Source organism: Salvelinus alpinus, chromosome 12 (genome assembly GCF_045679555.1).
Source record: "Salvelinus alpinus chromosome 12, SLU_Salpinus.1, whole genome shotgun sequence".
NCBI lineage: Eukaryota > Metazoa > Chordata > Actinopteri > Salmoniformes > Salmonidae > Salvelinus > Salvelinus alpinus.
Genome location: NC_092097.1, coordinates 31,643,314 through 31,669,536, shown reverse-complemented (window position 1 = coordinate 31,669,536; position 26,223 = coordinate 31,643,314). Strand labels below are relative to the sequence as shown.

Sequence of the window (26,223 nt, the reverse complement as noted above, 5' to 3'; positions counted from 1 at the left end):
TCTGAACCGGTTCGAACCCCAAAAAAGTACCGGTTTATATTGTTTCTTTCTGTTCCTTTTTAAACCTCTGAAACCGTATATATATTTTTTTACATTTAGCGCAACATTAAATTACTTCACCAATCATACAGCTTGCTATGGAGAGGGCAAGCTATAGCTCAGTGAGTTGTTTACATGCGTGATGGAAAGAAAAGTGTAGGGGGTGAGATCCAACTGAAATTTTGTGGGTGGGGAGAGAGTGAGAGAGGGTGGAGGATGAGGCATGGCTTGAAGTGCTGGGCATCTTGTGATGACATGCATTATCTGAATTAGGCCTACAGAACTATACCTACGGAGGAGCGGCTTCTATGGAGGAACTTTGACTGTCTTTGAACTTCAGAGTTGCTTTAACATTGGACCAGACCTAGCTAGCAAGCTAACAAGCTTGTGTGTGCGGAGCGTCACCAGAAAAAAAACAAGTCTTACCTTTTTGTAGTTAATAAATCCAATGTGAATAACTATAGTATCCCTAACTAGCATTGAAAAAGTACATCCATTATTCTGTAATTAAAAATCTCTCTCCCTATCTTCTGAATCACGCTTGTAACGTCAGTAGGCTACTGTAGACTATGCTTCAGAGGGGGGGGGGCAGGTAGCCTACACACACACACACACACACACACACAGGCAAAGATTTTAAGCTGGCAGGCAGACACTGGAATAAGTTTCTGAGTGACAGCTTTGCATAGGCGCTTTGTTGTGTTTTTTGTGGGACTGGGAAAAAATGCCCTGAACGTAAAATAACGTTATTAACCGGTTCCCATGCTTTTAATGACTTTGCTTCCTGGTTCTGATCCTGTTTCTTGAAAAATTTCTCTATTTTCCAGTTTTCAGTTCTGTTCCATGAACCAGTTCCAACCCCTGATTGTGACAGGAAAAAATATTGACTATGAATACAATTCAGACAGAATGCTTAATGATATGCATACAGAGGCATCCACATACTGATTGCCCACCTCCGTTTCAAAGCTGGGGTCAGGGGTGGTATGTGTGTGGAGTGTCTCAGAAGGGCTGGGGTCTTCTTTAGGGACAACCTCTGCTTCCTCAGGTTCAGAGATAGAGGGTTGGCTGGAGACTGCAACAGATCTGAAAACACACAAAGAGACACATATGCTAAAAGGTTTTATAATTGACATACACTGCCTACATTTGCATATCAATTGCAATCAACTTATAATAACTATTTGAATATTGGGAGGGGCCAAGACAAAAACTCACTCCTCAGAGGGCACCTCACTGTGTTGGTCCTCCTCAATGGTCGCAGTAACTGGCTGCTCAATGGTGATTGGTTCTTCCTCCTCACTGTAACTCCAACTAGTAATAGTTTCTGGACCTGAGACAGAGCCTTGTGGTACCCCAACACCCTCAGTCATCTTCGAGTTCAGGATCTTGGAATGAAAACATGCCACTAATAACTTACCAATATTTTTTTGACAATGTTAGACTGTCAGGTGCAGGTAAAGTACATAACGTGGCGCTTTGTGTACTCTATGGCACACTCAAAAATGTTGATTGATAGTATACAGTGCCTATAGAAAGACTACACCCCTTTTACATTTGTTCACATTTTGTAGCTTAATAAGAACCAGTGTATCTTTAATTATATGTTAAACATGTATCTTTATCAAAGTTTTATGATGAGTATTTCTGTATTTCACGTGGCTATCTGTAAATACTCTCGCTATTTTGGAGCCATTTCTGAACATGGCGCCAATGTAAAACCACGATTTCTGGCTATAAATATGCACATTATCGAACAAAACATAAATGTATTGTATAACATGATGTCATATGACTGTCATCTGATGAAGTTGTTCAAAGGTTAGTGATTAATTTGATCTCTATTTGTGGGTTTTGTGAAAGCTATCTTTGCTGTGAAAAAATGGCTGTGTTTTTTGGGATATGGTGGTGAGCTAACATAAATATATGTTGTGTTTTCGCTGTAAAACATTTTAAAAATCGGACATGTTGGCTGGATTCACAAGATGTTTATCTTTCATTTGCTGTATTGGACTTGTGATTTCATGAAATTATATTATATTTTAACAAAGTGGGATTGTATTTTTTTTGTCATTGATCTACATAAAATACTCCATAATGTTAAAGTGGAAAGAAATGTATACACATTTTTACAAATTAATAAAGTTTAAACAACTAAAATATAGTTGTTGCATAAGTATTCACCCTCTTTGTTTAAGCAAGCCTTAATTAGTTCAGAAGTAAAATTTGGCTTAACAAATCACATAAGTTATATGGACTCTGTGTGAAATAATAGGGGTTGACATGATTTTTGAATGACTACCCCTTCCTGTCTTCCACATACAGTGGGGCAAAAAGTATTTAGTCAGCCACCAATTGTGCAAGTTCTCCCACTTAAAAAGATGAGAGAGGCCTGTAATTTTCATCATAGGTACACTTCAACTATGACAGACAAAATGAGAAAAGAAATTCCAGAAAATCACATTGTAGGATTTTTAATGAATTTATTTGCAAATTATGGTGGAAAATAAGTATTTGGTCACCTACAAACAAGCAAGATTTCTGGCTCTCACAGACCTGTAACTTCTTTAAGAGGCTCCTCTGTCCTCCACTCGTTACCTGTATTAATGGCACCTGTTTGAACTTGTTATCAGTATAAAAGACACCTGTCCACAACCTCAAACAGTCACACTACAAACTCCACTATGGCCAAGACCAAAGAGCTGTCAAAGGACACCAGAAACAAAATTGTAGACCTGCACCAGGCTGGGAAGACTGAATCTGCAATAGGTAAGCAGTTTGGTTTGAAGAAATCAACTGTGGGAGCAATTATTAGGAAATGGAAGACATACAAGACCACTGATAATCTCCCTCGATCTGGGGCTCCACGAAAGATCTCACCCCGTGGGGTCAAAATGATCACAAGAACGGTGAGCAGAAATCACTGAACCACACGGGGGGACCTAGTGAATGACCTGCAGAGAGCTGGGACCAAAGTAACAAAGCCTATCATCAGTAACACACTACGCCGCCAGGGACTCAAATCCTGCAGTGCCAGACGTGTCCCCCTGCTTAAGCCAGTACATGTCCAGGACCGTCTGAAGTTTGCTAGAGAGCATTTGGATGATCCAGAAGAAGATTGGGAGAATGTCATATGGTCAGATGAAACCAAAATAGAACTTTTTGGTAAAAACTCAACTCGTCGTGTTTGGAGGACAAAGAATGCCAAGTTGCATCCAAAGAACACCATACCTACTGTGAAGCATGGGGGTGGAAACATCATGCTTTGGGGCTGTTTTTCTGCAAAGGGACCAGGACGACTGATCCGTGTAAAGGAAAGAATGAATGGGGCCATGTATCGTGAGATTTTGAGTGAAAAGCTCCTTCCATCAGCAAGGGCATTGAAGATGAAACGTGGCTGGGTCTTTCAGCATGACAATGATCCCAAACACACCGCCCGGGCAACGAAGGAGTAAGAAGCATTTCAAGGTCCTGGAGTGGCCTAGCCAGTCTCCAGATCTCAACCCCATAGAAAATCTTTGGAGGGAGTTGAAAGTCCGTGTTGCCCAGAAACAAGCACAGATTCAACTACAAAGACCAGGGAGCTTTTCGAAAGTTTCATAAAGAAGGACAGTGATTGGTAGATGGCTAACAATAACAAATCAGACATTGAATATATCTTTAAGCATGGTCAAGTGAATCATTATTACGTGGATGTATCTCCCGGGTGGCGCAGTGGTCTAGGGCACTGCATCGCAGTGCTAGCTGCGTCACCAGAGTCTCTGGGTTCGCGCCCAGGCTGGGCTGGGTTCGCGCCCAGGCTCTGTCGCAGCCGGCCGCAACCGGGAGATCCGTGGGGCGACGCACAATTGGCATAGCGTCGTCCGGGTTAGGGAGGGTTTGGCCGGTAGGGAGGGTTTGGCCGGTAGGGATATCCTTGTCTCAGTATGTAAAACAAAATGTAATAAAAATGTATGCACTCTACTGTAAGTCGCTCTGGATAAGAGCGTCTGCTCTTGGCCAGTAGGGACATCCTTGTCTCAGTATGTAAAAATTTAATAAAAATGTATGCACTCTACTGTAAGTCGCTCTGGATAAGAGCGTCTGCTAAATGACTAAAATGTAAAATGTAAATGTAATGATTTATTAAACCATCCAGACACATCAAAGATGCTTTGAGCAGCAGACAGGAAGGAAACTGCTTAGGGATGTCACCATGAGGCCATTGGTGATTTTAAAACAGCAGAGTTCAAAGGCTGTGATGGGAGAACAACATTGTATTGACTCCACAATAATGACCTAAATGACAGAGTGAAAAGAAGAATACAAATATAAAGAATACAAATATTCCAAAACATTCAAGAAGGCATGAAAGTAAAATGGTGAAAAAAATGAGTAACTGCCTCCTTATTTGCAAGCAAGGGTGTGCTTGACATGGGCAACGACTGGGGAGTTTTTCAGGATGAAAAGAAACGGGATGGCGCTAAGCACAGGCCAAATTCTATAGGAAAATCTGCTTCAGTCTGCTTTACACCAGACACTAGAAGAAGAATTCATATTTTTGCAGGACACTAGCCTCCAACACAAAGCCAAATCTACACAGGAGTTGTTTACCAATAAGACAGTGCATGTTCTTGTGTGGCCAAGTTACAGTTAAATCTGAATGAAAATCTATGGCAAGACTAGAACATTTCTTTCTAGCCATGATCCTAAACACCTTGACAGGGCTTGAAGAATTTAGAAAATAATAATAAGAAAATGTTGCACAATACAGGTGTGCAAAGCTCTTATGAGACTTACCCAAGAAGACTCACAGCTGTCATCACTGCCAAAAGGTATTTCTAACATGTATTGATTGACTCAGGGGGGTGAATACTTATCTAATCAAGGTATATTAGGGTTATATTTAGTACTCATATTTAAAAAATAATAATCAACTCAAGTATTCTGTGTAGATTGTTGACAAAAAATGACAATTCAATCAATTTTAATCTCACTTTGTTACACAATAAAATGTGAAGAAATCAAAGTGGGGTGTAGACTTTCTCTAGGCACTGTAGAGGACCATAGAGGATATAGAAGTGTGTCTCACCTTCAGTTCAGCCCTCAGTAGAATCTGACTGTCAGGTGAGGCTCCATCCAGTCTCAGCCACTGATCCAGGACCAGATCTGGTTCTGACAGCAGCTCTCTGACTGGTACCACCAGAGAACCAATTGCCTGATCCCAAGCACTGGAGAGCTAGAGAAATATCAATAAAGTGTGAATTAGAAAATAAAAGGGTAGATTTGTGTGGATGAATTGCATTTAACAGAGACTGTGCAAGATTTTTACAGTGAGTGACATTATGTTTTAATTAAACATTATCCATGTTTAGTGACTCCATCCTGAAGCAGACTGAACTCTCACCGTCACTATGAGAATCTCCTCTCTGGGGTCACGAACCAGGAAGTAAAAAGCCTCTTCCCATTGGGGGGAGTTGGTACGATCACATACCTTCAGAGAGACAGAGAAGTTGACTTTCACGGCAGATCCAATAACAAGTCATGCATTTCAGCTCTAAGGATACTGTCTCACCTTGGTTCTATATGTTGTCTCTCCCAGAACAAGCTCAGCTCCAGCCTTTGGCTCCTTCCCACTCTTCTTCAACTAGAAACACACAGAGACCACACGATACAACAGTCAAAACCAAACACTGATTGTGAGCAACTAGACAAAATAAACCATCAACATCTGTGCATAACCCATATCACAGCTGCAAAACTAGACAACAACACATAGCCAAAGTTCAAACGAAGTGGCACAGTTTCTGAGGTGAAGAGGTGTAAGGTGACTCACAGGCAGTGAGTGGGCTCTGTCCATGTAGACGAAGAGCAGAGCAGCAGAGGGAACAGCCTTGTTCTGGTAGGACTGGAGAGACTGCAGCTGTAGCACCTGGAGCATGGGATCACATTGGAATAAGAAACAGAACAGGTCATCAAAAAGTTAAAAAGTATTCAAATGAGAGTGAGATAGGTGGGATGGGGTTCTTAAATAAGGGGAGGTTAGGATATTGGAAAATAACACTGGAAAACTACAGAGAAGGGAGATGAGGTGTAAAATGAATATACATTGTAGAGACAAGTGGAGAAATAGAACTGACCTGATCCAGTCTGTCTGGTTGTGATACTGTTGGTACCCACTCCAGTACCAGGTGAAGACGACCTGACTTCACATCAGACAGAGTGTACCACTGGAACATAAACACACATCAGACAGAGTGTACCACTGGAACAGAAACACACATCAGACAGAGTGTACCACTGGAACAGAAACACACATCAGACAGAGTGTACCACTGGAACAGAAACACACATCAGACAGAGTGTACCACTGGAACAGAAACACACATCAGACAGAGTGTACCACTGGAACAGAAACACACATCAGACAGAGTGTACCACTGGAACAGAAACACACATCAGACAGAGTGTACCACTGGAACAGAAACACACATCAGACAGAGTGTACCACTGGAACAGAAACACACATCAGACAGAGTGTACCACTGGAACAGAAACACACATCAGACAGAGTGTACAGAAACTAAAAGTATTACACACATTGAGTGAGTCGATGTAAGAGAGTACAGCGGACATGATTTAATAATAATAATAATTTATTTAATTTGTAAAGCGCTTTTATCACACCCAAGGCTCTGAAGAAAATAATACAAAATAAAAAGTATAATTCTAAAAACAATACAAACACACAACATTGTATGCAGACAACAATCAAAGCTATATACACGAGTTGTCAGATCCGGTTGACTGGGAGAACAGAATTAACATAGTTCCTTGAAAGCTTTTCTGAACAGCACGGTCTTTAGCTGTACACGAGCAGAGAGAGATGGAAGCATTACCTGGTCTGTATACTGGGAGTGTATGATGTCTCTCATACTGATGTTACACCTGTACACAGGAGGGAAAAATACAGTCAGAAATCAAACACTTTGACAGGGAACAACATGGCTAACAAAAATACAGGACCCAACCTGGATGTAGACCAAATGGCATCCTATTCTCTACATAGTGCACTAATTAGTGTCAAAAGTAGTGCACTTTATATACGACATAGGGTGCCATTTGGAACGCAGAGCAGCTCCTCTCACCTGCCCAGGAAGTCATCCTTGTCCATGTCTTTATCATACAGTTCTACCTGGACCTCCTGATCTGACTGTGGGGTCATCACCGTCTGGGGAAACACATCACATTGACTGTAACACTTAGAGAGGAAACTATAAGTAAACCTATAGAGCATGAGTCATGACAGTCGTTGACAGACAACATGTCATAAATACTTCATATGAATATTGTGTAGAAAGTTCACATTTCTACTCCTATTCATCAGAAAGCAATAGATTGCATGAAACATAATTCCACAAAGAACAGTTTCCAGACTTTCCACAGACAAAGCCCCCAGTTAGATAAAAGAGAGACTACAGCGGATGCAGAGCTAACAATAGACGGAGCTCAGAACAATAGTCAAATTAGCCGCCATGTTGGGGTCAACAGAAACCAGAAAAATACATGATAAATGTTTCCTTACCTTTGATGAACTTCATCAGAATGCAGTCCTAGGAATCCCAGGTCCACAATAAATGCTTGATTTGTTCGATAATGTCCGTTATTTATGTCCAATTAGCTACTTTGGTTAGCGCCTTTGGTAAACAATTCCAAAGTCACAAAGCGCCTCCACTATAATGTGACGAAATGTCCAAAAGTTCCGTAACAGTTAGTAGAAACATGTCAAACGATGTACTGAATCAATCTTTAGAATGTTGTTAACATACATCTTGAATAACGTTCCAACCGGAGAATTAGATTGACTTCAGAAGAGCGGTGGAATGGACGTCCTCCTCATGTGAAGGCGCATGGTGAATGCGTGATCAGCTCGTGGCAGTGATTACTCATTCCTGTCTCCTTCGGCCCCCCTTCACATTAGAGTCATCAGACAAAGTTCTGTTGACTGTTGACATCTAGTGGAAGCCGTAGGAAGTGAAAACTCATCCATATCTCGCTGTAATTTCATTGAGAGCTTGGTTGAAAATCTGCCACCTCAGAAAAAATTCAAACAGGAAGTGGAACTTCTCAGGTTTTTGCCTGCCATATGAGTTCTGTTACTCACAGACATAATTCAAACAGTTTTAGAAACTTCAGAGTGTTTTCTATCCAATATGAATAATAATATGCATATATTAGCAACTGGGACTGAGGAGCAGGCCGTTTAATATGGGCACCTCTGTGCACCTTTCATCCAAGCTACTCAATACTGCCCCTGCAGCCATAAGAAGTTAACAAAGTTTAGCGGTAGCTTTTGGGATTAATTTGTCTGCAGGTAGAACGAGTGGATTACCGAAATCGATGACACCAACTAAACTGACTTTGAGGGATATAAAGAAGGATTTTATCTAACAAAACGACCATTCATGTTATAGCTGGGACCCTTTGGATTGCAAACAGTAAGTGATTTAATAAATCGCTATTTGTGAATTTATGACGCCTGTCCTGGTTGAAAAATATGTTGATGTGGGGTGCCGTCCTCAAACAATCACATGGTATGCTTTCGCTGTAAAGCCTATTGTAAATCGGACAATGCAGTTAGATTAACAACAATTTAAGCTTTTAACCGATATAAGATACTTGTATGTTCATAAATGTTTAATATTATGATTATTTATTTGAATTGCGCGCCCTCCAATTTCACCGGATGTTGTCGACAGGTGTCCCGATAGCGGAACGCCTAGCCTTAAGAATTTTTAAGCAACTTTCATAAGGAAATATTTAAAATGTGTCAAATCATTTATTTTCAACTCGAAGGCAAATAAGGTCAGGAAATGTATGGGTCTTTTGTGGCATTGACATAAGGGATGACATCACAATGCCGATGATTTCAAGGATTCCATTTAACAGAAAGCTATTCAGATTAGAATTTCAAGTAAATTGTGTTGTTTTTATTGTTGAGATATATTAACAGATAGCGTAGGTATTAATGCATGTTTGGGTTGAATACAGGTTTTGTATCATAGTTGACATATTTGCAATTTAAAAGATGAGGACAAAGAGAGAGAGATACTGAGAAACAGAGAGAGAGAAAAAAGGAGGCGGCAAGGGTTGGATAGACAGAGAGAGGCGAGACAGAGAAAGCTAGAGAAGGATAGGGAGGGAAAGAAACATCCCAAATTGACCAAGAAGGAAAAGTTGAAGGATAGAAGGATGAAGGAGCTAAGACAGAACACCTTGGAGAGAGCAAGGTGGGACGAGATTAAGAAAGAACAGGAGGAAGAGCGGGAGAGAGAGGAAGAGAGACAAAGGGAGGAGAGATAGAAGATGATGAAGACACAGATAGCCAAGCAGACCCGGATTCTGGAAGAGCAGAGACACTGCGAGATGAAGAGAGAGTGGGAGGAGGACCGGCTGAGAAAGCTGGATGCAGTCACAAACGAATAACAGGCAGACGTGGTCTAAACTATTAGAGTTTTAGCAACCAGGAAATGGCAGAGCGATTTCTGCATAGTGCAACTTTAAGGAGAAAAACAGAAGAAAATGTTACACACCTACTACAATAGGTACAAAAAGGAGACAAGGAGGTCTACAACTGGTGTTTGGGAAACTACGTTGGTGAGACCCGCGCAGAGCGGGAAGAAAAGAAGAGGACCAAGCTCCTGAAGCAAACCGACAGAAGGTCGAGGGGCAATTGCTCGAGTGGGAGAAATCCAAAGCCAAAAAGAAACAGATAAAGAAAATGCAGGAGAGGACCAAATACAATTGACTATGGAAAAAGGTATCAAGGTAAATGTTAAAGCTGGATTATGTAACTTTTTGGGCGACCCAACCAAAATCACATAGAAATGTGTGTCACTATTTCTATGCTTCCCATTCTTAAGTTTCGTTTTTGCGTCTTTTACTTTGTCACATAAACTGAAATTAGGCAAACTGCTAGAATTTTTGCACGCAGGAAATGGCAGAGCGACTTCTGCATAGTGTCACGTTCCTGACCTTGTTTTCCTTTTGTATAGTTGTGTTTAGTGGGTCAGGACGTGAGCTGGGTGGGCAGTCTGTGTTGTTTGTTCTATGTTAAGTGTCATTGTTAATTGACCTTGTATGGTTCTCAATCAGAGGCAGGTGTTTGACGTTTCCTCTGATTGAGAACCATATATAGGTAGGTTGTTTCACATTGTTTGTTGTGGGTGGTTGTCTTCCGTGTCTGTGTATGTCGCACCACACGGGACTGTTTCGTTTTTGTTCGTGTATGTAGTCTGTTCCTGTTCGTGCGTTCTTCGTATATTGTAAGTTCGTTTGTTCAGGTCTGTTGACTTCGTTTATTATTTTGTAATTTCTCAAGTGTTCTTCGTGTTTCGTCTTTGTTTAAATAAATCATTATGTATTCATCACCCGCTGCGCCTTGGTCCAATCTCTCACCTAAAGACGACCGTTACAGAACCACCCACCAACAAAGGATCAAGCAGCGGGGAAAAGGAAAGCAACAGCGCACGAAGGAGGAATGGACATGGGAGGATGTTTTGGACGGCAAGGGTTGCTACACATGGGAGGAGATCCTGGCTGGTAGAGATCGCCTCCCATGGGAACAGCTGGAGGCAATTAGAAGAGCAGAGGCAACCGGAGAGAGGAACCTGCGTTATGAGGGTACGCGGCTAGCACGGAAGCCTGTGAGTCAAGCCCAAACATTTCTTGGGATGGGGCTACAAGGGAGTGTGGCGAAGTTAGATAGGAGACCTGCGCCTACTCCCTGTACTTACCGTGGAGAGCGAGAGTACGGGCAGACACCGTGTTACGCAGTAGAGCGCATGGTGTCTCCTGTACGTGTGCATAGCCCGGTGCGGTACATACCAGCTCCTCGTATCGGCCGGGCTAGATTGAGTATTGAGCCAGGTGCCATGAAGCCGTCTCAACGCGTCTGGTCTCCAGTGCGTCTCCTCGGGCCGGCTTACATGGCACCAGCCTTACGCATGGTGTCCCCGGTTCGCCTACATAGCCCAGTGCGGGTTATTCCACCTCCCCGCACTGGTCGGGCTACGGGGAGAATACAACCAGGTAAGGTTGGGCAGGCTCAGTGCTCAAGGGAGCCAGTACGCCTGCACGGTCCGGTATTTCCGGCGCCACCTCCCCGCCCCAGCCCAGTACCACCAGTGCTTACACCACGCACCAGGCTTCCTGTGCGTTTCCAGAGCCCTGTTCCTACTCCACGCACTAGCCCTATGGTGCGTGTCTCCAGCCCATTACCACCAGTGCCTACACCACGCACCAAGCCTCCTGTGCGTCCTGTTGCTGTTTCCCGCACTAGCCTGATGGTGCGTGTCCTTAGCCCGGTACCTCCAGTTCCGGTACCACGCACCAGGCCTACAGTGCGCCTCAGCCGGCCAGAGTCTGCCGTCTGCCCAGCGGCGCCTGAACTGCCCGTCTGCCCAACGCCATCTGAGCTGTCCGTCTGCCAAGCGCCGCCTGCGCTGCCCGTCTACCAAGCGCCGTCAGAGCCGCCCGTCTGTCCCGAGCTTTCAAAGCCGCCCGTCTGTCCCGAGCCTTCAAAGCCGCCCGTCTGTCCCGAGCCTTCAAAGTCGCCCGTCTGTCCCGAGCCTTCAGAGCCGTCCGCCAGACAGGAGCCGCCAGAGCCGTCCGCCAGACAGGAGCCGCCAGAGCCTTCCGCCAGACAGGAGCCGCCAGAGCCTTCCGCCAGACAGGATCCGCCAGAGCCGTCCAGCCAGGACCAGCCAGAGCCGTCAGCGAGCCATGAGCAGCGAGAGCCGTCAGCCAGTCCGGAGCAGCCAGAGCCGTCAGCCAGTCCGGAGCTGCCGTCCCTCAGTCCGGAGCTGCCGTCCCTCAGTCCGGAGCTGCCGTCCGTCAGTCCGGAGCTGCCGTCCCTCAGTCCGGAGCTGCCGTCCCTCAGTCCGGAGCTGCAGTCCCTCAGTCCGGAGCTGCCCCTTATCCCGGTGCTGCCCCTTATCCCGGTGCTGCCCCTTATCCCGGTGCTGCCCCTTATCCCGGTGCTGCCCCTTATCCCGGTGCTGCCCCTTATCCCGGTGTTGCCCCTTAATTTAGGTGGGTTTATTTGGAGGGTGGTCATTGGGAGGGGGATACGGAAGCGGGGAGTGACTATGGTGGTGTGGGGACAGCGTCCGGAGCCGCCACCGTGGACAGATGCCCACCCAAACCCTCCCCTTGAGGTTTAGTTTTGCGGCCGGAGTCCGCATCTTGGGGGGGGGGGTAATGTCACGTTCCTGACCTTGTTTTCCTTTTGTATAGTTGTGTTTAGTGGGTCAGGACGTGAGCTGGGTGGGCAGTCTGTGTTGTTTGTTCTATGTTAAGTGTCATTGTTAATTGACCTTGTATGGTTCTCAATCAGAGGCAGGTGTTTGACGTTTCCTCTGATTGAGAACCATATATAGGTAGGTTGTTTCACATTGTTTGTGGTGGGTGGTTGTCTTCCGTGTCTGTGTATGTCGCACCACACGGGACTGTTTCGTTTTCGTTCGTGTATGTAGTCTGTTCCTGTTCGTGCGTTCTTCGTATATTGTAAGTTCGTTTGTTCAGGTCTGTTGACTTCGTTTATTATTTTGTAATTTCTCAAGTGTTCTTCGTGTTTCGTCTTTGTTTAAATAAATCATTATGTATTCATCACCCGCTGCGCCTTGGTCCAATCTCTCACCTAAAGACGACCGTTACACATAGTGCATATTTGAATTTAAGATTGGGTTTAGTGTCAACAGTCACTTGTGGACTCTACTACTGAGTTAAGTGAACGCATCAACTGTAATCAGGCTAGTTGTTGTACCTCAGCTATGTGAAAATACACTGTATTCATTCTAATTTACCCTTAACACTTCTCCCCTTTGGTGTTCTATTTTTCAGCTCTGGTGTTTTAGAAGACTGATATCTTCTTCTTACTCTTCATCGTATTCTTTATCTTTTGCTATACAGTACTATCAGCATTATTAATGACAAATTGCAATATTGTCATTTTGGCTTTGTTCCATATTCTGTTAGACAGGATGGATGGTTCACTTCATGACATGCCAAATATTGCTACTGAAAACCTCCATACCTCAAACATCTCGTTCCAGGTGGGGTTGAGGTTCTCCTTGATCACATGACTCTTAAACTTGACCCCTCCGATGTTGATCTTGACGTACGGGTCACTCTTGCCCTTCTTCAGGCCCCCCATCAGGTTGTCCTTGGCGATTAGATTCTGGGCCTCCAGTAGGTGGATTCTCAGCACCCCCTAAAAACAAACACTAGTAACAAGACTGTACAAAACACAGCATTGTAGCATGAAAAACCTGATTCACACAATACATAGTATTAAATATCTTATTCACACAGTAAATGGTACTGCTCTGCTATGAAAAGCCAACTGACATTTACTCCTGAGGTACTGACCTGTAGAACCCTCTACAGCCACTGTGATTATTATTTGAACCTGTTGGTCATCTATGAACATCTTGAAGAACAATCTGGCCTTGACGGCCATGTACTCTTAGAATCTCTACCCGACACAGCCAGAAAAGGACTGGCCAACCCTCAGAGCCTGGTTCCTTGGCTCCTGCCTCACATTAAGCATCTCCAATCCAAAATTAAATCTAGAACCGGCTTCCTATTCCGCAACAAAGCATCCTTCACTCATGCTGCCAAACATACCCTCGTAAAACTGACTATCCTACCGATCCTTGTCTTCAGCGATGTCATTTACAAAATAGCCTCCAACACTCTACTCAGCAAATTGGATGCAGTCTATCACAGTGCCATCCATTTTGTCACCAAAGCCCCATATACTACCCACCACTGCGACCTGTATGCTCTCGTTGGCTGGCCCTCGCTTCATTTTCGTCGCCAAACCCACTGGCTCAGGGTCATCTATAAGTCTTTGCTAGGTAAAGCCCTGCCTTATCTCAGCTCACTGGTCACCATAGCAGCACCCACCCGTAGCACACACTCCAGCAAGTATATTTCACTCGTTCCAGTTCTCTGCTGCCAATGACTGGAACGAATTGCAAAAATCACTGAAGCTGGAGACTCATATCTCCCTCACTAACTCGAAACATCAGCTTGCAGAGCAGCTTACAGATCATTGCACCTGTACATAGCCCATCTGTAAATAGCCCACCTAACTACCTCATCCTCATATTGTTATTTTTTTTTTTTGCTCCTTTGCACCCCTGTATCTCTACTTGCACATTCATCTTCTGCACATCTATCACTCCAGTGTTAAATTGCTAAATTGTAATTATTTCGGCACTATGGCCTATTTATTGCCTTACCGCTCTAATCTTACTTCATTTGCACACACTGTATATAGACTTTTCTATTGTTATTGACTGTACGTTTGTTTATTCCATGTGTAACTCTGTGTTGTTTGTGTCGCACTGCTTTGCTTTATCTTGGCCAGGTCGCAGTTGTAAATGAGAACTTGTTCTCAAATGGCCTACCTGGTTAACTAAAGGTGAAATAAATTAAATTAAATTAAACACTGGCACACTGCTTCTCACCTCAGAGCCAAAGCTGGGCTTAGGGTTGGTGTGTGTGGGGAGTGTTCCAGGAAGACTGGGTTCCTCAGTGACCTCCTCAGGTACCTTCTCAGCTACCATCTCAGTAACTGTTACCCTCTTAGCCTCCTCTGGCTCTGGTACTGGTGCTGGGATAGAGGAAGGGCTGGGGGATGGAGCACTGGGAGTGTCCCCTGAACTAGACCTGAGCAGACATGGTAGAAGAACAGAGAAATTGGTTAATCTTGTGTGTGTGTGTGTGTGTGTGTGTGTGTGTGTGTCTGTATTAGTACACTCTCATTTGTTCTACCTCTGCTGCACTGTGTCTCTCTCCAGTCTCTGTTCAGCAGTAGAGGCGGCTCGAGCTCTGGGTTGATCTGCCCTCTCCACATCAATCTCACACTTCTTGGGACACAGCACCTGTAGAAGAACAACACATTTAACTTGTTTGGGATAGGGGGCAGCATTTTCACTTTTGGATGAATAGCGTGCCCAGAGTGAACTGCCCCCTACTCAGTCCCAGATGCTAATATATGCATAGTATTATTAGTATTGGATAGAAAACACTCTGAAGTTTCTAACACTGTTTAATGATGTCTGTGAGTATAACAGAACTCATATGGCAGGCAAAAACCTGAGAAAAAATCCAAACAGGAAATGGGAAATCTGAGGTTTGTAGTTTTTGAACTCACCCCTATCAAATATACAGTGGGATATGGGTTATTTTGCACTTCCTAAGGCTTCCACTAGATGTCAACCGTCTTTAGAACGTTGTTTCAGGCTGCTCATGTGAAGGGGGGCCAGATGGGAGCTGTTTGACTAAGGTGTCTGCCTACAGCCTTGTTCTCAGTCACGCGCTTTCACTTGAGAGGTAGCTCTCGTTCCATTGCTTTTCTACAGACAATGGAATTCTCCGGTTGGAACATTATTTAACTTTTATGATGAAAACATCCTAAAGATTGATTCTATACTTAGTTTGACAAGTTTCTTTGACCTGTAATATAACTTTTTGAACATTTAGTCCGAATGGACCAGATCGCGCTTTTGGATTTGTTTACCAAACGCCCTAACAAAAGAAACTATTGGACATAAATGGACATAAATTATGGACATTATCGAACAAAATAAGCATTTATTGTGGAACTGCGATTCCTGGGAGTGCATTCTGATGAAGATAATCAAAGGTAAGTGAATATTTATAATGCTATTTATGAATAATGTTGACTACCCAACATGGCGGATATTTCTCTGGCTGGTTTGGGCTCTGAGCGCCGTTCTCAGATTATGCTTTTTCCGGAAGGTTTTTTTGAAATCTGACACAGCGGTTGCATTAAGGAGAAGTGTATCTAAAGTTCCATGCATAACACTTGAATTTTCATCAACATTTATAATGAGTATTTCTGTGAATTCATGTGGCTCTCTGCAATATCACTGCATGTTTTGGAACTACTGAACGTAACATGCCAATGTAAAATAAGATTTTTTGATATAAATATGAACTTTACCGAACAAAACATACATGTATTGTGTAACATGAAGTCCTATGAGTGTCATCTGATGAAGATCATCAAAGGTTAGTGATTAATTTTATCGCCATTTGTGCTTTTTGTGACTCCTCTCTTTGGCGGGAAAAATGGCTGGGTTTTTCTGTGACTTGGTGGTGACCTAACATAATCGTTTGTGGAGCTTTCGCTGTAAAGCATTTTTGAAATCAGACACTATGGCTGGATTAACAAGAATTTTATCTTTAAAATGGTGCCTAATACTTGTATGTTTGAGAAATTTGATTTATGAGATTTCTGTTGATTTGTATTTGGCGCCCTACAATTTCATTGGCTGTTGGTGAGGGGTTCCGCTAGCGGAACGGGGTTCTATAGCGCGGGGTTCTATAGCGCCTCCTACAGAGTAAGATAGTGTTTCTAAAGTACTGTAAGTGCAAGAGTGTGTCTCACCTTCAGTTCAGCCCTCAGTAGAATCTGACTGTCAGGTGAGGCTCCATCCAGTCTCAGCCACTGATCCAGGACCAGATCTGGTTCTGACAGCAGCTCTCTGACTGGTACCACCAGAGAACCCATCGCCTGATCCCAAGCACTGGAGAGCTAGAGAAAGATAAATAAATAGTGATTAGAAAGGAAAAGATAAAAGGGTAGGTTTGTGTGGATGAATTGCATTTAACAGTGATTGTGCAAGATGTTTACAGTGAGTGACATTATGTTTTAATTAAACATTATCCATGTTTAGAGCCTCCATCCTGAAGCAGACTGAACTCTCACCTTCACTATGAGAATCTCCTCTCTGGGGTCACGAACCAGGAAGTAGAAAGCCTCTTCCCATTGGGGGGAGTTGGTACGATCACACACCTTCAGAGAGACAGAGAAATTGACTTTCACGGCAGATCCTGTTACAAGTCATGCATTTGAGATCTACATGTACAGTTTCTCACCTTGGTTCTGTAGGTTGTCTCCCCCAGAACAAGCTCAGCTCCAGCATTTGGCTCCTTCCCACTCTTCTTCAACTACAAACAAACAGGGATCAAACAATACAACAGTCAAAATCAAACACTGACTGTGAGCAAATCAAAAAAATCAAACGTATAAACATTTATGCATAACACATATAACAGCTGCCAAAACTAGACATCAACCTGAAGCCAGAGTTCAAAAGTTCAAAATAGCTCAGTGACAGAGGTGAAGTGGTGAAAGGTCAGAGGTGACTCACAGGCAGTGAGTGGGCTCTGTCCATGTAGACGAAGAGCAGAGCAGCAGAGGGAACAGCCTTGTTCTGGTAGGACTGGAGAGACTGCAGCTGCAACACCTGGAGCATGGGGAGAAAAGAGTTCAATCACTTTGAAATAACATCAAAACAGGTGGTTAAAAGGATAAAAACGAGTAATAGAATGAGAGAGAGATGGTGAGAAGGGGTACTGAGATAGGGAGAGGTGAGGACAGGGCAAAAGTAACACTGGAAAACTAGAGAGAGGGGCACGGAGGTGTGAAAAATATATAAATTGACGAGACAGAACGGAGGGAAGTAGCACTGACCCGATCCAGTCTGTCTGGTTCTGATACTGTTGGTACCCACTCCAGTACCAGGTGAACACGACCTGACTTCACATCATTCAGAGTGTACCACTGGAAAAGAGACAAGAAACCACACATCAGACAGTGTACTAAAACTAATACACATTATACAGATGAGTGTACCGACTACCGATGTAAGCGAGTACAGACATCATTTAGTACACGAGCAGAGAGAGATGTAAGCATTACCTGGTCTGTATACTGGGAGTGTATGATGTCTCTCATACTGATGTTACACCTGTACACAGGAGGGAAAAATACAGTCAGAAATCAAACACTTTGACAGGGAACAACATGGCTAACAAAAATACAGGACCCAACCTGGATGTAGACCAAATGGCATCCTATTCTCTACATAGTGCACTAATTAGTGTCAAAAGTAGTGCACTTTATATACGGCATAGGGTTCCATTTGGAACGCAGAGCAGCTCCTCTCACCTGCCCAGGAAGTCATCCTTGTCCATGTCTTTATCATACAGCTCTACCTGGACCTCCTGATCTGACTGTGGGGTCAGCACCGTCTGGGGAAACACATCACATTGACTGTAACACTTAGAGAGGAAACTATAAGTAAACCTATAGAGCAGGAGTCATGACAGTCGTTGACAGACAACATGTCATAAATACTTCATATGAATATTGTGTAGAAAGTTCACATTTCTACTCCTATTCATCAGAAAGCAATAGATTGCATGAAACATAATTCCACAAAGAACAGTTTCCAGACTTTCCACAGACAAAGCCCCCAGTTAGATAAAAGAGAGACTACAGCGGATGCAGAGCTAACGTTGAATCAGGTGAGAAATGGCAGACATAACAAGGATGACTCACGTCAGAATGCAATGTTGTGTATACAGTGGGGAGAACAAGTATTTAATACACTGCCGATTTTGCAGGTTTTCGTACTTACAAAGCATGTAGAGGTCTGTAATTTTTTATCATAGGTACACTTCAACTGTGAGAGACGGAATCTAAAAATCCAGAAAATCACATTGTATGATTTTTAAGTATTTGATACATCAGAAAAGCAGAACTTAATATTTGGTACAGAAACCTTTGTTTGCAATTACAGAGATCATACGTTTCCTGTAGTTCTTGACCAGGTTTGCACACACTGCAGCAGGGATTTTGGCCCACTCCTCCATACATACCTTCTCCAGATCCTTCAGGTTTCGGGGCTGTCGCTGGGCAATACGGACTTTCAGCTCCCTCCATAGATTTTCTATTGGGTTCAGGTCTGGAGACTGGCTAGGCCACTCCAGGACCTTTAGATGCTTCTTACGGAGCCACTCCTTAGATGCCCTGGCTGTGTGTTTCGGGTCGTTGTCATGCTGGAAGACCCAGCCACGACCCATCTTCAATGCTCTTACTGAGGGAAGGAGGTTGTTGGCCAAGATCTCGCGATACATGGCCCCATCCATCCTCCCCTCAATACGGTGCAGTCGTCCTGTCCCCTTTGCAGAAAATCATCCCCAAAGAATGATGTTTCCACCTCCATGCTTCACGGTTGGGATGGTGTTCTTGGGGTTGTACTCATCCTTCTTCCTCCAAACACGGCGAGTGGAGTTTAGACCAAAAAGCTCTATTTTTGTCTCAACAGACCACATGACCTTCTCCCATTCCTCCTCTGAATCATCCAGATGGTCATTGGCAAACTTCAGATGGGCCTGGACATGCGCTGGCTTGAGCAGGGGGACCTTGCGTGCGCTGCAGGATTTTAATCCATGACGGCATAGTGTGTTACTAATGGTTTTCTTTGAGACTGTGGTCCCAGCTCTCTTCAGGTCATTAACCAGGTCCTGCCGTGTAGTTCTGGGCTGATCCCTCACCTTCCTCATGATCATTGATGCCCCACGAGGTGAGATCTTGCACGGAGCCCCAGACCGAGGGTGATTGACCGCCATCTTGAACTTCTTCCATTTTCTAATAATTGTTGCCTTCTCACCAAGCTGCTTGCCTATTGTCCTGTAGCCCATCCCAGCCTTGTGCAGGTCTACAATTTTATCCCTGATGTCCTTACACAGCTCTCTGGTCTTGGCCATTGTGGAGAGGTTGGAGTCTGTTTGATTGAGTGTGTGGACAGGTGTCTTTTATACAGGTAACAAGTTCAAACAGGTGCAGTTAATACAGGTAATGAGTGGAGAACAGGAGGGCTTCTTAAAGAAAAATTAACAGGTCTGTGAGAGCCGGAATTCTTACTGGTTGGTAGGTGATCAAATACTTATGTCATGCAATAAAATGCAAATTAATTACTTAAAAATCATACAATGTGATTTTCTGGATTTTTGTTTTAGATTCCGTCTCTCACAGTTGAAGTGTACCTATGATAAAAATTACAGACCTCTACATGCTTTGTAAGTAGGAAAACCTGCAAAATCGGCAGTGTATCAAATACTTGTTCTCCCCACTGTACTTATGGTCAGAGCTGGGGTCAATTCTAAAGTTGGTATACTAGGTTGCTTAGGAGTTACCTGGAAAAAAATTATGTTTTGTTTAGAGAAGTTAAAAAATATATATTCAGAGCAGTTTGAAACTTGTTAGGGTCCTTTTTTCAGAATTCCAACCTGAATTTTGGCGAATAGGACGCGCACTTGCTAATTTTACTTTTCTATTGAACATACTTCTTTCCGGATGAAATATTAGAGTTTCTTTACATTTTAGGGTACCTGAGGATTAGATAGAAACGTAGTTTGACTTGTTTTAACAAAGTGTAGCGGTAGCTTTTGGGATTAATTTGTCTGCAGGTAGAACGAGTGGATTACCGAAATCGATGACACCAACTAAACTGCCTTTGAGGGATATAAAGAAGGATTTTATCTAACAAAACGATCATTCATGTTTTAGCTGGGACCCTTTGGATTGCAAACAGTAAGTGATTTAATAAATCGATATTTGTGAATTTATGATGCCTGTCCTGGTTGAAAAATATGTTGATGTGGGGTGCCGTCCTCAAACAATCACATGGTATGCTTTCGCTGTAAAGCCTATGGAGCCTATGGAATCTATGGAGGGAGCTGAAAGTCCGTATTGCCCAGCGACAGCCCCGAAACCTGAAGGATCTGGAGAATGTCTGTATGGAGGAGTGGGCCAAAATCCCTGCTGCAATGTGTGCAAACCTGGTCAAAAACTACAGGAAACGTATGATCTCTGTAATTGCAAACAAAGGTTTCTGTACCAAATATTAAGTTCTGCTTTTCTGATGTATCAAATACTTAAAAATCATACAATGTGATTTTCTGGATTTTTGTTTTAGATTCCGTCTCTCACAGTTGAAGTGTACCTATGATAAAAATTACAGACCTCTACATGCTTTGTAAGTAGGAAAACCTGCAAAATCGGCAGTGTATCAAATACTTGTTCTCCCCACTGTACTTATGGTCAGAGCTGCGGTCAATTCTAAAGTTGGTATACTAGGTTGCTTAGGAGTTACCTGGAAAAAAATTATGTTTTGTTTAGAGAAGTTAAAAAAATATATATTCAGAGCAGTTTGAAACTTGTTAGGGTCCTTTTTTCAGAATTTCTACCTGACTGATGTGCTCAAAGTAAACTGCCTATTACTCAGGCCCAGAAGCCAGGATATGCATATAATTGGTAGCATTGGATAGAAAACACTTTGAAGTTTGTAGAAATGTTAAAATAATGTATAAGACTATAACACAATTGCTATGGTAGGAGAAAATCCAAATAAAAACCAACCTGAATTTTGGCGAATAGGACGCGCACTTGCTAATTTTACTTTTCTATTGAACATACTTCTTTCCGGATGAAATATTAGAGTTTCTTTACATTTTAGGGTACCTGAGGATTAGATAGAAACGTAGTTTGACTTGTTTTAACAAAGTGTAGCGGTAGCTTTTGGGATTAATTTGTCTGCAGGTAGAACGAGTGGATTACCAAAATCGATGACACCAACTAAACTGCCTTTGAGGGATATAAAGAAGGATTTTATCTAACAAAACGATCATTCATGTTTTAGCTGGGACCCTTTGGATTGCAAACAGTAAGTGATTTAATAAATCGATATTTGTGAATTTATGATGCCTGTCCTGGTTGAAAAATATGTTGATGTGGGGTGCCGTCCTCAAACAATCACATGGTATGCTTTCGCTGTAAAGCCTATTGTAAATCGGACAATGCAGTTAGATTAACAACAATTTAAGCTTTTAACCGATATAAGATACTTGTATGTTCATAAATGTTTAATATTATGATTATTTATTTGAATTGCGCGCCCTTCATTTATTTTCAACTCGAAGGCAAATAAGGTCAGGAAATGTATGGGTCTTTTGTGGCTGAGGATGGCTGAGGACACTCCAGAGTGATGATGTCATTGACATAAGGGATGACATCACAATGCCGATGATTTCAAGGATTCCATTTAACAGAAAGCTATTCAGATTAGAATTTCAAGTAAATTGTGTTGTTTTTATTGTTGAGATATATTAACAGATAGCGTAGGTATTAATGCATGTTTGGGTTGAATACAGGTTTTGTATCATAGTTGACATATTTGCAATTTAAAAGATGAGGACAAAGAGAGAGAGAGAGATACTGAGAAACAGAGAGAGAGAAAAAAGGAGGCGGCAAGGGTTGGATAGACAGAGAGAGGCGAGACAGAGAAAGAAAGCTAGAGAAGGATAGGGAGGGAAAGAAACATCCCAAATTGACCAAGAAGGAAAAGTTGAAGTATAGAAGGATGAAGGAGCTAAGACAGAACACCTTGGAGAGAGCAAGGTGGGACGAGATTAAGAAAGAACAGGAGGAAGAGCGGGAGAGACAGGAAGAGAGACAAAGGGAGGAGAGATAGAAGATGATGAAGACACAGATAGCCAAGCAGACCCGGATTCTGGAAGAGCAGAGACACTGCGAGATGAAGAGAGAGTGGGAGGAGGACCGGCTGAGAAAGCTGGATGCAGTCACAAACGAATAACAGGCAGACGTGGTCTAAACTATTAGAGTTTTAGCAACCAGGAAATGGCAGAGCGATTTCTGCATAGTGCAACTTTAAGGAGAAAAACAGATGAAAATGTTACACACCTACTACAATAGGTACAAAAAGGAGACAAGGAGGTCTACAACTGGTGTTTGGGAAACTACGTTGGTGAGACCCGCGCAGAGCGGGAAGAAAAGAAGAGGACCAAGCTCTTGAAGACCGAAGCAAACCGACAGAAGGTCGAGGGGCAATGGCTCGAGTGGGAGAAATCCAAAGCCAAAAAGAAACAGATAAAGAAAATGCAGGAGAGGACCAAATACAATTGACTATGGAAAAACATCAAGGTAAATGTTAAAGCTGGATTATGTAACTTTTTGGGCGACCCAACCAAAATCACATAGAAATGTGTGTCACTATTTCTATGCTTCCCGTTCTTAAGTTTCGTTTTTGCGTCTTTTACTTTCGGTTTGGTACACCAGCTTCAAAGACCTAAAACAAGGAAGTCATATTGAGACTTAACTCTCTTCTACAAATGAGCCCTGCACGATACAAAAACAAGCACATACAACAGGCAAGTATCGAAAAAAAACTAATATAGACAATGTACACATTAAGATACAAAACAGTCAATTAAAACCAACACATTCTTCATTATAAAAATCCTCTGTCAGCTGTCTGAATTGACCTAGGGCCTTCCAAGTATCCAATCCAAATGTCTTTTGGCGATTATTCCAAACAGGGTGCAAGGCAATTAGAGGCAGATTTACCTAACTCTGTAGACACCAAAGGACTAAAAACCAACTCTGTGAACGAGTTTGATAACTTGTCATTTGAAATCTTAACAGTAATGTTAGGTAAGTCTGATGCTTATGGAGCAGGGCTTTGTAAACAAAAAGAGCGTCATGATGTGATCTACGTGACTTTAAAGAGGTCCAGCCAACCTTTTGGTAAAGAATGCAGTAATGAAGAATAAAACTGTCTCCTGTGATAAAACGAAGAGTGCTATGACAAACTGCATCAAGGGGTTTAAGAGTAGTGGCAGCAGCACATTGATGAATGGTATCACCATAATCAAGAACAGATAGAAAGAATGACTGCACAATCTGCTTCCTGCTGACGTGAGAGAGGCAAGATCTGTTTCTATAAAATAAAAACACTTTAAATGTTAGATATTAACAAGCTCAAAATACAATATTTTTGGTTACGTGAAATATATTTCACAGCTGTTTAGATGGTACAGTGATTCTTTACACTATACTTGCTTGTTTTGTCACATAAACTGAAATTAGGCAAACTGCTAGAATTTTTGCACGCAGGAAATGGCAGAGCGACTTCTGCATAGTGCATATTTGAATTTAAGATTGGGTTTTGTGTCAACAGTCACTTGTGGACTCTACTACTGAGTTAAGTGAACGCATCAACTGTAATCAGGCTAGTTGTTGTACCTCAGCTATGTGAAAATACACTGTATTCATTCTAATTTACCCTTAACACTTCTCCCCTTTGGTGTTCTATTTTTCAGCTCTGGTGTTTTAGAAGACTGATATCTTCTTCTTACTCTTCATCGTATTCTTTATCTTTTGCTATACAGTACTATCAGCTTTATTAATGACAAATTGCAATATTGTCACTTTGGCTTTGTTCCATATTCTGTTAGACAGGATGGATGGGTTCACTTCATGACATGCCAAATATTGCTACTGAAAACCTCCATACCTCAAACATCTCGTTCCAGGTGGGGTTGAGGTTCTCCTTGATCACATGACTCTTAAACTTGACCCCTCCGATGTTGATCTTGACGTACGGGTCACTCTTGCCCTTCTTCAGGCCCCCCATCAGGTTGTCCTTGGCGATTAGATTCTGGGCCTCCAGTAGGTGGATTCTCAGCACCCCCTAAAAACAAACACTAGTAACAAGACTGTACAAAACACAGCAGTGTAGCATGAAATACCTGATTCACACAATACATAGTATTAAATATCTTATTCACACAGTAAATGGTACTGCTCGGCTATGAAAAGCCAACTGACATTTACTCCTGAGGTACTGACCTGTAGCACCCTCTACAACCACTGTGATTATTATTTGAACCTGCTGGTCATCTATGAACATCTTGAAGAACAATCTGGCCTTGACGGCCATGTACTCTTAGAATCTCCACCCGGCACAGCCAGAAAAGGACTGGCCAAACCTCAGAGCCTGGTTCTTTGGCTCCTGCCTCACATTAAGCATCTCCAATCCAAAATTAAATCTAGAACCGGCTTCCTATTCCGCAACAAAGCATCCTTCACTCATGCTGCCAAACATACCCTCGTAAAACTGACTATCCTACTGATCCTTGACTTCAGCAATGTCATTTAAAAAATAGCCTCCAACACTCTACTCAGCAAATTGGATTCAGTCTATCACAGTGCCATTCATTTTGTCACCAAAGCCCCATATACTACCCACCACTGCGACCTGTATGCTCTCGTTGGCTGGCCCTCGCTTCATATTCGTCGCCAAACCCACTGGCTCAAGGTCATCTATAAGTCTTTGCTAGGTAAAGCCCCGCCTTATCTCAGCTCACTGGTCACCATAGCAGCACCCACCCGTAGCACACACTCCAGCAAGTATATTTCACTGGTCATCCACAAAGCCAACTCCCCCTTTGGCCGCCTTTCCTTCCAGTTCTCTGCTGCCAATGACTGGAACGAATTGCAAAAACCACTGAAGCTGGAGACTCATTTCTCCCTCACTAACTCGAAGCATCAGCTGGCAGAGCAGCTTACAGATCATTGCACCTGTACATAGCCCATCTGTAAAAAGCCCACACAACTACCTCATCCCCACATTGTTATATACACTGCTCAAAAAAATAAAGGGAACACTAAAATAACACATCCTAGATCTGAATGAATGAAATATTCTTATTAAATACTTTTTTCTTTACATAGTTGAATGTGCTGACAACAAAATCACACAAAAATTATCAACGGAAATCAAATTTATCAACCCATGGAGGTCTGGATTTGGAGTCACACTCAAAATTAAAGTGGAAAACCACACTACAGGCTGATCCAACTTTGATGTAATGTCCTTAAAACAAGTCAAAATGAGGCTCAGTAGTGTGTGTGGCCTCCATGTGCCTGTATGACCTCCCTACAACGCCTGGGCATGCTCCTGATGAGGTGGCGGATGGTCTCCTGCCAGACCTGGACTAAAGCATCCGCCAACTCCTGGACAGTCTGTGGTGCAACGTGGCGTTGGTGGATGGAGCGAGACATGATGTCCCAGATGTGCTCAATTGGATTCAGGTCTGGGGAACGGGCGGGCCAGTCCATAGCATCAATGCCTTCCTCTTGCAGGAACTGCTGACACACTCCAGCCACATGAGGTCTAGCATTGTCTTGCATTAGGAGGAACCCAGGGCCAACCGCACTAGCATATGGTCTCACAAGGGGTCTGAGGATCTCATCTCGGTACCTAATGGCAGTCAGGCTACCTCTGGCGAGCACATGGAGGGCTGTGCGGCCCCCCAAAGAAATGCCACCCCACACCATGACTGACCCACCGCCAAACCGGTCATGCTGGAGGATGTTGCAGGCAGCAGAACGTTCTCCACGGCGTCTCCAGACTCTGTCACGTCTGTCACATGTGCTCAGTGTGAACCTGCTTT

General features: G+C 43.1%; 1 protein-coding gene across 4 annotated transcripts in view; it reads right to left on the bottom strand.

The window, feature by feature from the left end:
• The window catches only part of LOC139535870 (uncharacterized), an 88,418-nt gene that overhangs the window by 31,682 nt on the left and 30,513 nt on the right, over positions 1-26,223 (bottom strand). For 2 of the 4 annotated variants that reach the window (XM_071335741.1, XM_071335742.1), the window contains exons 28-47: positions 24,282-24,458; positions 18,071-18,153; positions 17,822-17,870; positions 17,594-17,683; positions 17,271-17,366; positions 16,996-17,067; positions 16,826-16,912; positions 16,505-16,651; positions 14,863-14,972; positions 14,556-14,757; positions 13,115-13,291; positions 7,167-7,249; positions 6,918-6,966; positions 6,159-6,248; positions 5,855-5,950; positions 5,594-5,665; positions 5,426-5,512; positions 5,111-5,257; positions 1,258-1,427; positions 996-1,125 (exon numbers count right to left, since the gene is read on the bottom strand). In XM_071335741.1, the coding sequence (XP_071191842.1) occupies positions 996-1,125; positions 1,258-1,427; positions 5,111-5,257; positions 5,426-5,512; positions 5,594-5,665; positions 5,855-5,950; positions 6,159-6,248; positions 6,918-6,966; positions 7,167-7,249; positions 13,115-13,291; positions 14,556-14,757; positions 14,863-14,972; positions 16,505-16,651; positions 16,826-16,912; positions 16,996-17,067; positions 17,271-17,366; positions 17,594-17,683; positions 17,822-17,870; positions 18,071-18,153; positions 24,282-24,458 (2,214 nt within the window). The remainder of the gene's footprint in view (positions 1-995; positions 1,126-1,257; positions 1,428-5,110; positions 5,258-5,425; positions 5,513-5,593; positions 5,666-5,854; positions 5,951-6,158; positions 6,249-6,917; positions 6,967-7,166; positions 7,250-13,114; positions 13,292-14,555; positions 14,758-14,862; positions 14,973-16,504; positions 16,652-16,825; positions 16,913-16,995; positions 17,068-17,270; positions 17,367-17,593; positions 17,684-17,821; positions 17,871-18,070; positions 18,154-24,281; positions 24,459-26,223) is intronic. The other 2 variants (XM_071335744.1, XM_071335743.1) reach the window with 2 other exon arrangements.